General features: G+C 48.2%; 5 protein-coding genes across 5 annotated transcripts; 3 read left to right on the top strand and 2 right to left on the bottom strand.

Annotated features, from left to right (window-relative positions):
- Positions 1-197: 197 nt before the first annotated feature.
- On the top strand, positions 198-3,790 carry F5891DRAFT_1141670 (Metallo-dependent phosphatase-like protein). The gene is made up of 16 exons (XM_041364912.1): positions 198-381; positions 438-568; positions 619-782; positions 833-929; positions 1,047-1,164; positions 1,233-1,407; positions 1,533-1,718; positions 1,822-1,990; positions 2,056-2,166; positions 2,242-2,570; positions 2,679-2,760; positions 2,815-2,889; positions 2,948-3,130; positions 3,185-3,288; positions 3,347-3,494; positions 3,551-3,790. Exons 1-16 carry the CDS (start codon positions 339-341, stop codon positions 3,569-3,571), a joined length of 2,136 nt encoding a protein of 711 aa, XP_041229149.1. The 5' UTR covers positions 198-338; the 3' UTR covers positions 3,572-3,790.
- F5891DRAFT_76670 (uncharacterized protein) lies at positions 3,733-5,268 on the top strand. Its single transcript, XM_041373188.1, has 3 exons — positions 3,733-4,315; positions 4,393-4,447; positions 4,500-5,268. Exons 1-3 carry the CDS (start codon positions 3,894-3,896, stop codon positions 4,941-4,943), a joined length of 921 nt encoding a protein of 306 aa, XP_041229148.1. The 5' UTR covers positions 3,733-3,893; the 3' UTR covers positions 4,944-5,268.
- Positions 4,770-5,913, bottom strand: F5891DRAFT_76673 (nucleophile aminohydrolase). The gene is made up of 3 exons (XM_041373189.1): positions 5,618-5,913; positions 5,274-5,559; positions 4,770-5,173 (listed from the first exon to the last, which is right to left on the bottom strand). The coding sequence occupies exons 1-3, from the start codon at positions 5,766-5,768 to the stop codon at positions 5,026-5,028; spliced, it is 585 nt and encodes a 194-aa protein (XP_041229147.1). The 5' UTR covers positions 5,769-5,913; the 3' UTR covers positions 4,770-5,025.
- A 2,091-nt stretch (positions 5,914-8,004) lies between these two features.
- On the top strand, positions 8,005-9,327 carry F5891DRAFT_76555 (uncharacterized protein). The gene is made up of 4 exons (XM_041373182.1): positions 8,005-8,576; positions 8,628-8,685; positions 8,739-8,961; positions 9,016-9,327. Exons 1-4 carry the CDS (start codon positions 8,210-8,212, stop codon positions 9,091-9,093), a joined length of 726 nt encoding a protein of 241 aa, XP_041229146.1. The 5' UTR covers positions 8,005-8,209; the 3' UTR covers positions 9,094-9,327.
- Positions 9,328-10,928: 1,601 nt separating this feature from the next.
- Positions 10,929-13,860, bottom strand: F5891DRAFT_1017044 (MATE efflux family protein). The gene is made up of 15 exons (XM_041360980.1): positions 13,705-13,860; positions 13,183-13,620; positions 12,914-13,131; positions 12,839-12,864; positions 12,646-12,785; positions 12,575-12,594; positions 12,458-12,529; positions 12,214-12,405; positions 12,104-12,149; positions 11,888-11,986; positions 11,743-11,838; positions 11,636-11,691; positions 11,465-11,571; positions 11,386-11,411; positions 10,929-11,332 (listed from the first exon to the last, which is right to left on the bottom strand). Exons 1-15 carry the CDS (start codon positions 13,788-13,790, stop codon positions 11,104-11,106), a joined length of 1,851 nt encoding a protein of 616 aa, XP_041229145.1. The 5' UTR covers positions 13,791-13,860; the 3' UTR covers positions 10,929-11,103.
- Between the last annotated feature and the right edge of the window lie 198 nt (positions 13,861-14,058).

Raw genomic sequence — 14,058 nt, 5'->3', positions numbered from 1 at the left:
CCACTATATTCCAGACTCTACACAGTAGAGAGGGTTTTGTGGGATGAGATCAGTTAGGCACTTGTATGAAAAAAATGCATAGGGGAGAATTCTTTCCACCCAAGAAAGCCGATTTTAGCCAATCTGGCAATACAGCGCTCGGGTGTAAGCGAGTCGAGGGCTGGTGCCGAGTGCGATAAATGCTCAGGGGCTAAAGTCAAGCAGCGTCGTGACGGCGTGACAAACCACGCGACGCGACGCGTCCAACTGCTTTACTTGCGTGTTGTTCTCGTCGACTGACACGATACATACACACCTGACGCAGACGTCGGCATTTCAACGACTTCATCCTTTACACCATGTCAGATAACGAGGCACCACCGCCGACAATCCGCAGCTCCTGTACGCTCGTCTCATTAGTAGTATAGCCCGCTCATTCACTCACAGCGTTGAGCCAGACCAGGAGGACATCATAAAGATATTGGTTGCAACAGACAATCACATTGGATATCTTGAGCGTGACCCAATTCGTGGTCAGGACTCTATTAACACATTCAAGGAAATTCTTCAGCTCGCTGTCAAGCACGATGTCCGTGTTATCCCTCATAATTTCATCTCTTTTCCTGAAAATGTCTACAGGTCGATATGATTTTACTCGGCGGCGATCTATTTCATGAAAACCGCCCGTCACGCGACTGCTTATACCAGGTTATGGCTCTTCTCCGGGAGTACACATTTGGTGACAAGCCTGTTCAACTTGAGCTTCTTAGCAATCCAGATGACGGGCGAGCAGAAGGATACAGGTGCGTTCGAATTTTCTTGATCTCCTTGAACGAATGATCATGGCCTTCAGCTTCCCAGCGGTTAACTACGAAGACTCAAATCTCAATGTTGCCATTCCCGTCTTCAGCATTCACGGTAACCACGATGATCCACAAGGTGCTGGGCCTGTAAGCCATATTCCTTCCCATAGATCCTTATCACTCAGAACCTAGTCCTCCCTCGTTACCTTTGCGCTTATCCTATCCTTCGCCTCTCACGTGTGAGCACTGATTTACATTTAACAGGAAGGTGCTCTATGTGCGCTCGATGTACTCTCTGTATCGGGACTTATAAACTACATGGGCAAGTTCGACCTCCCACTATCCAGCGCGTCAAACCCGAACCCTGTAGAAAGTGATTCAGGTATGCTCATGTTCTACGTGTGCGGTGACTCGACGCTGATGTTTGTTTTCCTCACCTTCGTTTCTAAGGTATATCTATCCGCCCCGTTCTCCTTCGCAAGGGTCAAACCCGCCTTGGACTGTATGGAGTTGGCAATGTCAAAGATGCACGCATGCACTTTGAACTCCGCAGCAATCGTGTGCGGATGTACATGCCTAGTGACAAGGAAGATTGGTTTAACGTCCTTGTGGTGCACCAAAACCGGTACGCGAATATTGTCCCCTGCCCATGCATCCTACCTAGTTCATCATTTCGCACGTCTTTACTCTTGCGTATTCGTTTCCCTGCACTCTTCCGTTCCTCGAACTAATAATCAATACCATCGGTAGTGTTCCCCACCCTCCAACTCCAGCTGTACCAGAAGGCCTCTTCGACGACTGTATCGACCTCGTCGTCTGGGGCCATGAGCACGACTGCCGTATCGTGCCTGAGCCTGTCGCTGGCCGTCCATACCATATCACGCAGCCCGGGTCGAGTGTAGCTACAAGTTTGGGCGAAGGCGAGGGATTGGAGAAGTGAGTGTCAGCTTCCCAGATTTCTTTTGACTCACCATCTCACCATCACCTTCCGTATCTGATGTGTCTTTGGTTCTCGAACACAATGAATTTTGTGACAAAGGCACGTTGCCCTGCTCCAAATCCATAACAAAGAATTTGAACTTAAACCTCTTCCTTTGCGTACCGTACGTCCGTTTATGTTGGGCGACATCTTTCTCGCGGAGGCGGCAGAGGAAGAGGGGTTCGATGTGAGCGACCAAATTGCTGTTGGGAAGTTTTTGAGAGCAAGGGTGCGTCCCTTTTTCGTTTTCACTTGGGCCTGGCGTGTAGGTTACGGACTCACTGCGCGATCTAGGTAAACGCTCTCATTGACCAAGCGAACCAGTTATGGGACGAGCGCAATGCGCACGCGGTGGAAGAAGGCGAAGAGGAGCTCCCACGTATGCTGCCGCTTGTACGGCTCAAGGTCCGTTGATCCATCCTTCTACATAATGTGATACAGAATATGCAGACCGCACCCATACTGATACTACTATTGTAGGTCGACACCACTAACGTCCCCGCAATGTCCAATCCCATCCGATTCGGACAAGAATTCACTGGGAGAATTGCAAACCCACGCGACGTGCTCTCTTTCCACCGATCCAAAGCCCGCTCCGCTGCCTCCCGTACCGCGACCTCTGCGGACCAGCCCGAACTATCCATTGACGATCCAGACCTTACGACGAGCGAAAAATTGGCGAAAGTTCGCGTGCAAACATTGGTACAAGAGTATTTGGCGGCGCAAGAGCTGCAGGTCCTCGGTGAAGCGGGTATGAATGAGGCAATTAGGATGTTTGTAGAAAAGGATGATGGGTGGGCTATACAGACGTGAGTGTTGTTTTGCGTTTTCGGGGTGTTTTCATCAGAGGCCTAATGATGTCATCACTCTCTTTGTCCTACTTCGATTCATTGTGCTAATATTGTGAGCTCATGTAGACATGTCTCGAATGCTCTACGCGCGCTCATGAAAGGCGTACAGGAGAATGGAGAGGTAGACGAGGAAGAGCTAGATGACGTTGTGGGTTCTAGGCTTCCTTTTGATTTTTTATTGAATCCAAGCTGCTTTATGTAGCTCGTCAAACTTAAGGAGCAGCACAACCATGAGTACCTAGAAAAAGCAAGGATGGGGAAAACAGCCAAGGGAAAGGTGCGTTCGACGTTGGCCCCACCCACCCCGTGAAACTTGCACCTCATACCATATGTAGAGCAAAGAAAAAGCCTCCGCCCAAGCGGACTCCGACGCCGACTCGATGCTCATGGAAGTCGATGGCGGGGAAGATGACGGGTCAGATTTTGACGAACCCGTGCCCCCTCCGAAAAAGAAGAAGGCTGCACCCGCGAAAAAGGCTGCACCAGCAAAGAAAGGGAGAGGAAAGAAGGCTGTTGCTGTGAGTTTACAAATTATGATATGGTACACGGAGCGCTGACTGAAATTAATGCAGAGTGAATCTGAGGAAGTCGTGGAATTAGATGAAGATGACGATGAGGAGGAAGACGAAGCACCACCAAAAGTTACCAAGAAGACAAATCGTGCTGCAGTATTGAGGTTGGTTCCGGCCATGTTCTGACTCCATACCATACATGCTAAAACTGCCCAACTCTAGTCAACCCGCAAAGAAAACACTTGCGAAGAAGACAGGTACGAAAGGGAAGGCGTCGTCGTCGGGACAAGGCACATTGAGTTTCGCGCCGTCAGGGCGGTCCTCTACACGGGCCGCAGCGACACGGGCAAAGGGCAAAATGGCCAATGTAGTAAGTCACACTGTAGTATTTTTCGGTGTTTTTTTTATTGACTCTGTGATTTGTAGGTTGAGCTAGATAGTGATTGATTTCGCGATTTCACATGTTTTGTGGTCTCAGAATACACTAGGAAAATTACACTTTTTTTTATCAGATTACCGAATTTGGGCACACAGGTGCAACTGGGGTTATCTACCAGGGACAAGATGAGCGGCCGTAACTTTAAGCTGCTGATGACTTCTCGGAATGAAAATTTACTCATGAAAGCACTGGACTTTGATTCTGCGAGGCGCGTAAGGTTTTGCCTTTCAAAGGCTCCGTTCCCAGACTCCCACACGGTGATATCCGATTGCCGATAGGCTCACCGTTCATTCGTTTCATTCAGCCTGAACGTACCCTCTGAAAGTCCCAATGCATGCGACTCTAGACGATCTGCCGCGTGAGATCTTACTCCTCATAATTGCATACGCACTCTCCTTTGGATCCGTCCCAAGCAACATCCTGTGTGTCAACCACCAGTTCCACAACGCCGGCGTGGAATGGCTTTATAGGAACTTGTACTTTCGCTCTCCAGAGCAACTAAGGCTTTTTGCACAGATGGGGGAGAACGCGGGGGTGGTGCTGCGCTCAGTGACAGTCGATCTAACAGGCAAGTTTACGAGATCAGACGTCTGGCAGCATCTTCGCGAGGCGTTGTGCAGGTGTCGCGATCGTGCTGAGAGACTGGGGCAAGGGCAGAAGCAGATCCCATTGGAGGTTCTTTGTCTGAGACTCCATTCATACTCACGGGATACAAGCCACCATGTGTTCGAAGAGGCACTGTCTGTTGCCAAGTGAGTAAATAATGTGGATGTCTTCCCAGAGGTGCATCGCCCTAATACAATGTTGCTGCCGAAATTGTATTCTCTAGTCCCCGCGTATTTCGGTGGACCGGACCTGACCCTGATCACCACTTTTCCACCGCAGTGCGTGCATTCTAAAAATGTTGGGTGAAGAAGTCTGACGGGAAGATTCAAGATCGTCGCGCCCATAGCAAGCCGCCTGTGTAGAATATTCGGCACCTGGTCAAACGTTCAGGATATCACGGTCACTAACATCACTTTCTCCGTTGATTCGGACAATTCAGTGATGCCACTACTCCCAGAGATTCCCGGTCTTCGCACTCTGTACTTAGGTCAGGCAACGTTCCTGAGTGCAGGGTCTGTGGCGGCGGTCTTTTGTGTCAATAGAATGGCGAGCCTGGAGAGGGTGAGGCTTGTGGATACCTACTGTGAGAGTATTTGGGGCTCTAGAATTCGAAGGTCGGATATCGAGAAAGCAGTCCAAATCATTATGTTTCCCCAGGATGTGGTACAGTACGAAGGTGTACTTTCACGCATTCGAAAGATACTTACATGCGAGAAGAAGACGGAGCGTATCATTGGAGGGGACCGAGTAGAGGGTAGTGTCTTTCTGGTTTGAGTTGTAGAGATGGAAATAGAAATATACAGGGACAGAAGGAGATGGCGGTAGCACATTACAGTACACATTGCCAGGGGGGATATTATATCTCGACTTCTCGAATACCGTCTTTGTCAACTACTTTGACCTTGTATTTGCCTGGATTGACCACCAGACGCTTCGCCACCTCATCGATGCAACGTTTCAGATTAGCAAGACCCTCTTCCAGGGATGCTTCTGGATCATGGTAACTAAATAGAAGTGGTCAGCACACCGTTTCATCAAGTAATAAGAAAGAAGGGACTGGGGGACCGAGATAAAGCATCACAATCACAATAAGGACCAACGTACCGGTCAAGCAAACTCAGGGCGAAGTAACTACCATATCCATGCGCAGCAAATGGTACTTCCACCACTGTCCCCAAGTAATCAATCCAATACAAGTTCGGTGTGTGCGAGGACGTGTCATATCCGCCTAGCAGCAGGTTCACTGAGTACGGGTTTCGTGATCTCAGAGATTCCGCTAATGAACGGCGGATCCAGGATGCGGCTGCGGCTGGGCGAAGAGGATACAGATTACGAATTTGGTACAGACGAATATTGCGCTCGACGTATTCGGCAAACTGGACGGTATCACCTGTGTCAAGTTTGCATTTTCAAAAACATTGAAGTGGTCATATCAGGTTTGTGCTGACCTGGTTCACCCGAGTACGCCATGAGAAGATGAGGACTGAGCTCCTTGATTTTGTCTTGGTCGATCTGCATCTTGACAATGGATCGGGCTGCGGTAGTGTCGGCAGCTACGATCACGTAGCCCTTGCCAGTTAATGCAAATGACGTTTCCATGTTGTACTTGTGGTGGTTTGAATTAGGCTTTCAATGAGGACGCGTACTTGGAGGACACGACGCGCGTCACCTCCAATTTTTGCCCAATTTGTTAGCCAACTACCTTAGCATTGAAAATGCCAGAAATAATGGTTGCCTTAACGGGTTATCTAACGTACCTAGTACTGGCCCTAGAGGAGACTACTAGTTAACCTGCGTCACCTTTTTGTCTAAGTGCAAGCGGGCATGCAAGCCCTCCAGATCCCTGAAAATTCTTGCGCTCGACCGGTTCACCGTTTTTTTACATCTTCCCATGAGGCTATCCGAGTACATCTTTTTCGTGTTCAAGTCGAAAAGACGGCGAGTCTTACAGAACCTCTCACTTGGTCCCCGCGAACTTCCATCCGCCCCTGTTTATGAGGTATGCCACCCTTTTTTCCCCCTCAAAACCGATGCAACGCTGCGATATGCCGGCCGCGTGTCTCGGTATGAGCCATAACGCTGTATCTTGTTTGCCTTCAATCAGTCACATCCACTTTTGGCAAAAAAAAAATTGCGCGAAATGCGGCGTCGCATTGATCATTATTCATTGTAAGCAGCGTCAGCCATTTGTCAGTTACTCCAGGTCACTCTGTGCTTACTCCCCTCGCATGAGCAAGCGAAGCAGGACCCATATTCTGAATGTCCCTGCAGTTCCCCGCGGTCAGTCACCGAAGGGCCCGGGGACATCTCTGGACACCTTCATCACGGTCAGTCTATTTTCATCTGTTCCCCTCTGTTTCCCTTCGTGCATCTGAGCTCATCTCCGACCCTGTGAAATGGGATTAATGACACTTCGTTTGACTGTGACTAAAGCTTCCCCGCAGGACGGGGAGTCAGTTTGAGATATTGTTCAAGCTGTGTGTGCTGTGTAGTAAGCTGCACAATATGCAAGTTTGACGAACGGGCGATGTTGCGGCTTTCCTGGTCCACTCATCATTTTGAAGACGAGCCTCGACCCCGACGTCGCCTCAACATGTGTAAGTGGCGCCCGTAACTCCCGCATTTCAAGCAGAGAGATCATTCAGCTATCTCTTGACTGATGACTGACAACAGCACCAGTTAAACCTTGACAAAAAATTGCGTCTTCAATGTCAATCAATATTACAATGCCTGCAAGGGTGCTGGGGTAGATTAGGTTATCTATTATACTCCTGCCGAAGTTGCGACCAATCGATCCTAAATGGAGAACATCTCCATCAGAATCACAGTGCAAGATCAACGGACTTTTCCAAACTGAAATATTAAACCTAAAGCTTGCAATTGAGGGTCTGCTGTTTTCTGTGCATAGCTTATCTGGAAGTCGTGTCATATTACGGATTCACTATCGACCAGTTGTTGACTACCTTACGTTTTGATACTAACGTCGCTTCGAAACGTTATGTCCTGGCACTCACTGATCGTTGACACTGTACAGTCTGCACTTTGTATTTCAGGTAGCCAATCACAAACATAATCGTGTACATGTCGAAAGACTAACACTTGGCCAGTGGCAACCGAAGAGAGTCGGAGTCGGAGGATACCCCTGCCATTTGCGATGAAAGGAATTCGAAGCTGTGAACCGGGGGATGTTGACGTGAGGATGACTGACCATAGAATACCGGGCTCTCTCGAAGAAGCCTAAGGTCCCTAGGGTCTCCTGCCAGTGAGGATCTCGACCATCATTGAACCTGCATTCTCTGGAGTACCCGTTTAGTACCCTGACTCCTGTAGTTGGTCTACATCTATCGATGCTGCGGATCTTGAGGACAGCCTTGGTGAATTGGTCCGAAAAAAATGTCCAGGAGTCAAGCAAGTGATTCACACGTTCTTTATTTCAACTGTTTTCCGCCGGGTCTCACAGTCCTCGTCACCTCAACGTGGCCGCATCTTCAACTTGGGAATCCGCTGTGTGGATCCCCCAGAATTAGGAAGCTGAAGACGAACATGTACACAGCTGCCAGATAATTTTCCAAAAGTTCTCGTGGCGGTGTCTTGCAAATTGCTGTTTTTTGCTGTACACTGAGCTGAGACTCTGGACCATCAATGAAATCTGGAGGGTACCCTATCCATCAGTACGTACATATAATTTCGCCAATGGCTTGACCCAGTGATGGTGGCCTAACTCTCGGATTCACAGGAAACTCACTGCCGCATCCCTGGTTGCACTCCAATTCAAACTCACGTGGATTACGAGATCTTCCACACTTAGCGTGTTACTCAACCTGGTACGGAGATCTGAGAACTGCCACTGACAACCAGTTCAAAGCCGCATCAAGAAGTTTGCTCAAAACATGCCTAGATCTCATTACGCCAGCAAAACTAATTTAAATATAGCCGAGCGAAAGTCTTGATGTGGGTCAAGCCATTCGATAAATATCGGGTCCTCGTTTGCCAAGGTGTGCCAATCCGTTCAACTAACCGTGTCTCTGTTAAGTCGAATCATGTCTTCTAGGCCATCTCCCGTTTACGCCAGTCCCTCTCCTACTTATGAGTCATATACCCCTTCCTCTTCTTCATCCTCTTCCATCTACGGCGGCACATCCTCATATCCACCACCACGCAAGGTATGGGTAGACCCCAAGAACTTGGCCGACTGTGGGGATGCATCTCAGATACAGGGCAATGTATCCCCCTACGTTAAGCAACTCATCCTCAACACGTTCGTTGCATACGGGGCTGGTGACGAGCACTGTTTTGGTCATTCCGTTGCCAAGGCAGTGAAGTTCATCGACATCAGCGCCCACGAAAGCCACGAAAAACAAGGTCGTATGGAGGCAACGACTATTGCAGAAGTTATCGTTTCAAAAAGTACGTTAACGTACACGAGACATATTTAGGGATTACTCACAAGTTGCCTAGGCATGTTGAATGGCGCGGGAATGCTCCATGGAGGATGTCTGGCGTTTTTGATTGACAAGTCAGTACGAAGTGATTTGACGCTTCTGGGGATGTTCTGACAGACTACCATAGCTGCTGTAGTACTCCATTGGTCACTCTGGGACTCCTACAAAATATTAATGGAGTGGGAGTCACTCAGTCGATGAACATCATCTTCCACTCCCCTGGATCAGTGTACGTCGATGTGACCAATTCCCATCGGTACCCGCTCACTCTTATCACTAGTGGGTCGTGTTTGCGTATCATCAGCACTTCAATCGCTATGGGCGGCCGCATTATGAGCGCTCGATGCGAGGTTTGTTTTCTTGGTCAATTAATTGACGATTGATTAATGAGTTTCTCTACTTAGGTCATTAACAAAAAAACAGGCAGTGTAGTCGCTTCAGCCTATCTCAATAAAATGCAACCTGCCATGTCAAAACTCTGATGGTTTTATTTCTTTTCTGTTATCGACTCCTGACAGGCACTGTATCGAAAGCAATCTCTCCTCGCATGTACCAAACTAAGTATAATCAATAGGCTTGTATGATCACAGATACTGTATCCATTGGGGTTTTATGGTGGTACATACTTAGACACGATACGTTTTTAACAATCTAGATGCTGTTATTTCTAACTAGAATGATGACATATCCGCATTTTATGACTCGAGATAATTTCTAAAAGGTCGCTGTCGTCCTTCGCTGTCGCAGCGCAAACTGCTTCAAGATCGGCCGAAGGACCGAAGGTGCATTCATAAATGAGAAATCAGTAGACTCAGCCTGCACCGTTAATTACGCGAGGATCCCTGAATAGCCAACCCTCTCAGGAGTATCCCGATTGAATACCATTCTTGCGGTGAGCGGCTTCCTGGCATGGGCCGATCAGAAGCCCCGAAGCGGGTATCTCCGCAACCAAGCCAGGGGACGATGTTGTGGGTGGTTCGCGGAGTTTTGCATTATCCTATGATAGCCGTATTGAAGCTCTTGAAACATCAAGACCCGCCTAGGTTGGCTGGGTCGTGGATATAGGTAGCATCAATCCAGACCTTCCAATGTCACGTCGCCTTCCATCGGTGGGAACGTTAAGCTTTCTGCTGCGAACATTAGTATAAGATTAGATACTGAAATTGCAGACCGCGTTGTGCATATTTATATCTCTTCGCTCATCGTGCGATAGTTTTTGGGTAGGGAAGACGAAGACGAAGACTTTACAGATTATCCTGATCCAGTGATAAGATCTGTGACCGTCGAAGTGCCCCCAGCCGCATTCTTATCGCCGTCGAAGCAACCGATAACGGGATGAGGACGCTAGCCGCCCAGGGTGTCAGTGAAAATACGACTAAAAAGTACTCCTCCGATACTTTCCCAGTATTTTTGGAACAATGTTTATGTGCTGGGGTCCGAGGTTTTTGGACATACCGGAAGTAATGACCTCGACACTTGATGAAAATTTAGCGCTAGAAGGTTTAACGGCATCAGGGGATCAAAAGGAAGCGATTGGTGATTTTAGCAATTTTTTAAGGGGTACTTACGGCCATGTTTTTTGACAGAAATTACAATCTGTTCGAGCAAATATGTTCATTTGGTCCTCAAATCGGTGTGTTTTGTACTAAAAAGGAGTTCGCCGCCATTTGTGCCGCATCAGGAAATTCCCCATCTTCGAATTGGGGGAGTTTTGCTTGCAGCGTCGCCAACCGCCAGCCGCCAGCTTCCGCTACAAAGAACACGCGTACGACACTGGTGAGAAAGCAGAACTTTACGCTAGAAGGAAAGCAGAAGCGTAGCGTCGCAAGACAGCAACCGCCAGCTTCGGCTAGTATAAAAGAACGCGTGTACGAGAGCGGTGAGAATGCACAGTGCAAGCGAATCGTGGAGGCAGCTGCTGCGACACAGGAACCATCGGGTAACCAGAGTCAGTTGTGGGAGGTGAAACAAGTGTTCGGGATTGTCCTGATTTTGAATGTGCGTCACTCAGCATAACGAGACCTGATGCAATATGGGGTAGGTCTGGCACGCCGAACTCTACTATTGACCCTTGTTCAACGCAGAGGTTCATTTTGAATGTGCTTCCTCGAGACACCTACTTCCATTTGATTGACATCCATGAGAAAGTGCGTGAGTGACGTTGCTCCGTTGATCAAACCATCAGGTCACCACCTAGCCCGACTCGGGCGCCAGTACAAAGGGATGGTGCCTCCACCGAACCGCTCAACATCCAAGTTGACATTCTGACAAGGCTTCGAAAGAAGCAGTCTTAGGAAGTTGGGTATCAAGGGACGAATCTGGAGAGTGGTCATGTGTTCACACTTGAAAGCACAGCTAGACGAGGCACAGTCTGATAAAGAGTTTCCCACAAGGGGATTGAGTTCAAGTAAGCTTCATAAGGTCGTTAAAGACGTGAATGGACTGCACTACGCCACCTCCTGGCCAATATGCGTCATCAACTAGCTCACCAATCATTGCACCAGATGTTCAGAGTCCGCATCGCGGCACTTCTTGTCTACAGCAAGGCGCTCCGCTACTTTCTCCACTTCCCTCTTCCAATCCGTTTTAATGCAGAGCCAGATGCCAAGAGTCGACGAATAAAGTAGAGCAACGGTGAGACCACCCCAAAGCCCTGCGAGTTGCATGTCTTGCTTGAAGGCAAGCCACAATCCAAGGGGAATTCCAATGACGTAGTAGGCGCTGAAGAACGCATAAGTAGACATCGAACCAAATGAGTGGATGTGACAAATTACCTAAGATTGAGTAGAGCCCCAGTGAACTGATAAGGACCGGTCAGCCAGATGACCACCGTAGTATGGGCAGAGCGCGTACCTGTTTGCCTCTCGCTCTCAGTATTCCTGATGTGATAGCGCATGCAAAGTCAGGCACTTGGAACAAACCCGCTAATGGCAGGATATGTGCCACAAGTGTCACGACCTCTGTGTCAAAGTGAGCCATGCGGTGAGTGGGTATAACTTTTGCTATCATGGTATTCGGACACACCGGGATCGTTGTTGAATAAATAACCCCATGACTTGCGGAAAACCAACAAAACGACACTGGCAAGGTCTCAAAAAAGCAGCGTTGAAGGCAAGTGAAGTAAAACGAACCTAAAGAATCCTGCTGCTACAGCAGAGAGCAGAATAGCTGTATTCGCAGAAACTCCAGCACGCCTTGCATTCTTTTCACCAAGAAGATTTCCGACACTGGTTTCAGTTAGAAACAATATGCCACCCGCACAGAACAGGAACGAACCGGACAGAGGTCGCAATACCCAAAGAAAATGCGGCTTGAAAAGTGGATGAACAGGTCGATAAAAGAACTGATTGGGTTGCCAACGCTGTTGGCCCAAGGCTATATACAGAACGTCGGTTGATTCGATCATGCAGGAACGTAACACTTACAAGCTAGCAGCAACTGTGAGATCGAGATTCAGTGTGTTTTCTCCCGAGGACAACCGAGGAAAAGTACGCACGCCCGACTAGTTCCCACGACCACCACTCTGAAGCAACCTGACCTACATTGGAGATAAGTAGTTTCGGATGAGCTTGGGAGCGTGCAATATTGCCTCATCTACTCACCAACGCCACCTAACCCAAGCTGAACAAGAAGACCCAAGGAGGTGAAGGATCGCCGTGACAGTGGATGCCAGGCAGTCTTCTCAACAAAGAAAATGCCGTAGATAACAGAGGCTATCGACACAAGATTGTAGGAAATCGATGTCGCTATCGGGGCGCCAATGAAACCTAATCTGATTGGTTCCGGACCCCATACTACAGCGAACGCGTAAGTATGAGATAGTCAAACCCAATCGTCAAAACACACCCAGCCCATAATTCAAAAGCACGTTGATAGGTGCCACTGCCATGATGATACGAGTCGGCACAGCGAAGAGACCTTGACGGGAATTAATGGTGAGCATCGAGCTACAGACCTACACACCTTGGGACTGGAAATATCGGCTAACGTGCCAATTAGGACGATGGTTTAAAAGTGAAGGAAGCCAAGCTTACCGGGAAATGCAATTGAATGCATAGGCCGGCAGACCTAACGAGGCCCATTTCAAGTAAATACCAGCGAGTCGCGCAACCTCCGGTTCTTGCCTCAGCAAAAGCAGGATAGGCTCCGCATTGAACCATATAACAAACATAGGCTAATAAGCCGATGATCAGCGAAAACCACGTTCGACGGGATTCGACGACTTACTATAAGTGTAACAGCCACGACAACCGCTTTTAACGAATGGTAAGTAGCGAGCATCAAAAAAACAATCATACTCACTCATGCGCTGCGTCCACAGTCCAACAAGGTGCGGTTGATCAGAGGTCCAAGCCCCGGGAAGCATTGTGTCTAAGGTTGAAACAAGACCATGGATAATGCTCAGACCGGTGACATTAGCAGTCATGAACCCAATAGTTGCGGCAGCAAGAGCGACGGTTGAAATATGGCCGATGGAGATCACAGATGACATTATCATGCTGTGCTCAAAAACATGCGTGCTGACAAAAAGGTTTGGGTCAGTTGATAGTACATTTGGTGTATGAACTCACCCAAAGACAGGCAAGGTGTATTTCAACAAGATCCAAAATTCTTCCCAGTACATTTGAGTGGTACTAGGTTCATGTCCATCACTAGGAAAGTCCACATTCTCCCGGATAAGCGGAATCAATGGCGCCAGGAGGTGCGTGGTCTCAGTTGGCTGGAGGACAGTAGATACTTGGGAAATTATTTTCATGGACGGTTGCGGCGGAATGATATACGATGCAGGGAAGCTGGTGCGCCTAACCTGCCTCCGTGGTGCAAGCAAGCCATCCTCTTCACCATACTCTTCCTGGTCGTTCCTGATAGAAGAAGCTTCAAGTCCTTCCTGAGCTTCTTCTGGAAGGGGAGCAGCAAAACGAGATAGAATGGCATAATCTTGGGGAAGGGACGATGGTGTCCCGGATATCTGGGATATGTGTGCCATTACTCCAACCTCCAACGTGCAGCTCCGAATCAAACGGAAAAAATGCTAGACTGAACGGTGCACGTGAATAAGTATTGTCTGACATTCAATTGGGCTAGTCATTCACCTTGTGGAATGAACTTCACGAATTGGTGAAAAGGAGACCAAAGATAACGGGGAAAAGTGAAGAATTAAATCAAAAAAGTATCTCATTTATGATCGATCAAATTATTATGTATTGAGGGATTTTGATATAACTTAACTAAGATGCGGAGCTCATGTCAGGTGTGCTATCATGTGGTCTTTACTCCACCGCGGGCCAGGATGGCAGCTCCCTGAGAGGATTGCGTTAATGTTTACTGTATGACTCGCCTGCACATAGAACTCAAACTATAATCTTATGTATTAATGAAATCGCAGAAGATGTTGAAGAATCATACATGATGAGTGTATGTATATTTGGCTTTCATTTCCGATCATT

The sequence above is a fragment of the Suillus fuscotomentosus genome (genome assembly GCF_016647785.1).
Source record: "Suillus fuscotomentosus strain FC203 chromosome Unknown F5891scaffold_12, whole genome shotgun sequence".
Lineage (NCBI taxonomy): Eukaryota > Fungi > Basidiomycota > Agaricomycetes > Boletales > Suillaceae > Suillus > Suillus fuscotomentosus.
Note: the sequence above shows the minus strand (reverse complement) of the source record. Positions and strands in the feature narration are given on the sequence as shown.

What these genes read in the sequence shown, in the direction of transcription:
- F5891DRAFT_76670 (XM_041373188.1), top strand. Translation starts at nt 3,894, where the DNA reads ATGCATGCGACTCTAGACGATCTGCCGCGTGAGATCTTACTCCTCATA. An exon ending in GAGGCACTGTCTGTTGCCAA is followed by an intron (nt 4,316 to 4,392) that starts GTGAGTAAATAA and finishes TGTATTCTCTAG; the next exon opens with TCCCCGCGTATTTCGGTGGA. An exon ending in ATCACCACTTTTCCACCGCA is followed by an intron (nt 4,448 to 4,499) that starts GTGCGTGCATTC and finishes GGAAGATTCAAG; the next exon opens with ATCGTCGCGCCCATAGCAAG.
- F5891DRAFT_1017044 (XM_041360980.1), bottom strand. Translation starts at nt 13,790, where the DNA reads ATGAGATACTTTTTTGATTTAATTCTTCACTTTTCCCCGTTATCTTTG. An exon ending in TGGGAACTAGTCGGGCGTGC is followed by an intron (nt 11,987 to 12,103) that starts GTACTTTTCCTC and finishes TTCTGTATATAG; the next exon opens with CCTTGGGCCAACAGCGTTGG. An exon ending in GGTATTGCGACCTCTGTCCG is followed by an intron (nt 11,839 to 11,887) that starts GTTCGTTCCTGT and finishes AACTGAAACCAG; the next exon opens with TGTCGGAAATCTTCTTGGTG.
- F5891DRAFT_76555 (XM_041373182.1), top strand. Translation starts at nt 8,210, where the DNA reads ATGTCTTCTAGGCCATCTCCCGTTTACGCCAGTCCCTCTCCTACTTAT. An exon ending in AGAAGTTATCGTTTCAAAAA is followed by an intron (nt 8,577 to 8,627) that starts GTACGTTAACGT and finishes CAAGTTGCCTAG; the next exon opens with GCATGTTGAATGGCGCGGGA. An exon ending in CTGGCGTTTTTGATTGACAA is followed by an intron (nt 8,686 to 8,738) that starts GTCAGTACGAAG and finishes AGACTACCATAG; the next exon opens with CTGCTGTAGTACTCCATTGG.
- F5891DRAFT_1141670 (XM_041364912.1), top strand. Translation starts at nt 339, where the DNA reads ATGTCAGATAACGAGGCACCACCGCCGACAATCCGCAGCTCCT. An exon ending in GGGCGAGCAGAAGGATACAG is followed by an intron (nt 783 to 832) that starts GTGCGTTCGAAT and finishes CATGGCCTTCAG; the next exon opens with CTTCCCAGCGGTTAACTACG. An exon ending in GGAAGTTTTTGAGAGCAAGG is followed by an intron (nt 1,991 to 2,055) that starts GTGCGTCCCTTT and finishes TGCGCGATCTAG; the next exon opens with GTAAACGCTCTCATTGACCA.
- F5891DRAFT_76673 (XM_041373189.1), bottom strand. Translation starts at nt 5,768, where the DNA reads ATGGAAACGTCATTTGCATTAACTGGCAAGGGCTACGTGATCGTAGCT. An exon ending in GGCGTACTCGGGTGAACCAG is followed by an intron (nt 5,560 to 5,617) that starts GTCAGCACAAAC and finishes AACTTGACACAG; the next exon opens with GTGATACCGTCCAGTTTGCC. An exon ending in GCCCTGAGTTTGCTTGACCG is followed by an intron (nt 5,174 to 5,273) that starts GTACGTTGGTCC and finishes ACTTCTATTTAG; the next exon opens with TTACCATGATCCAGAAGCAT.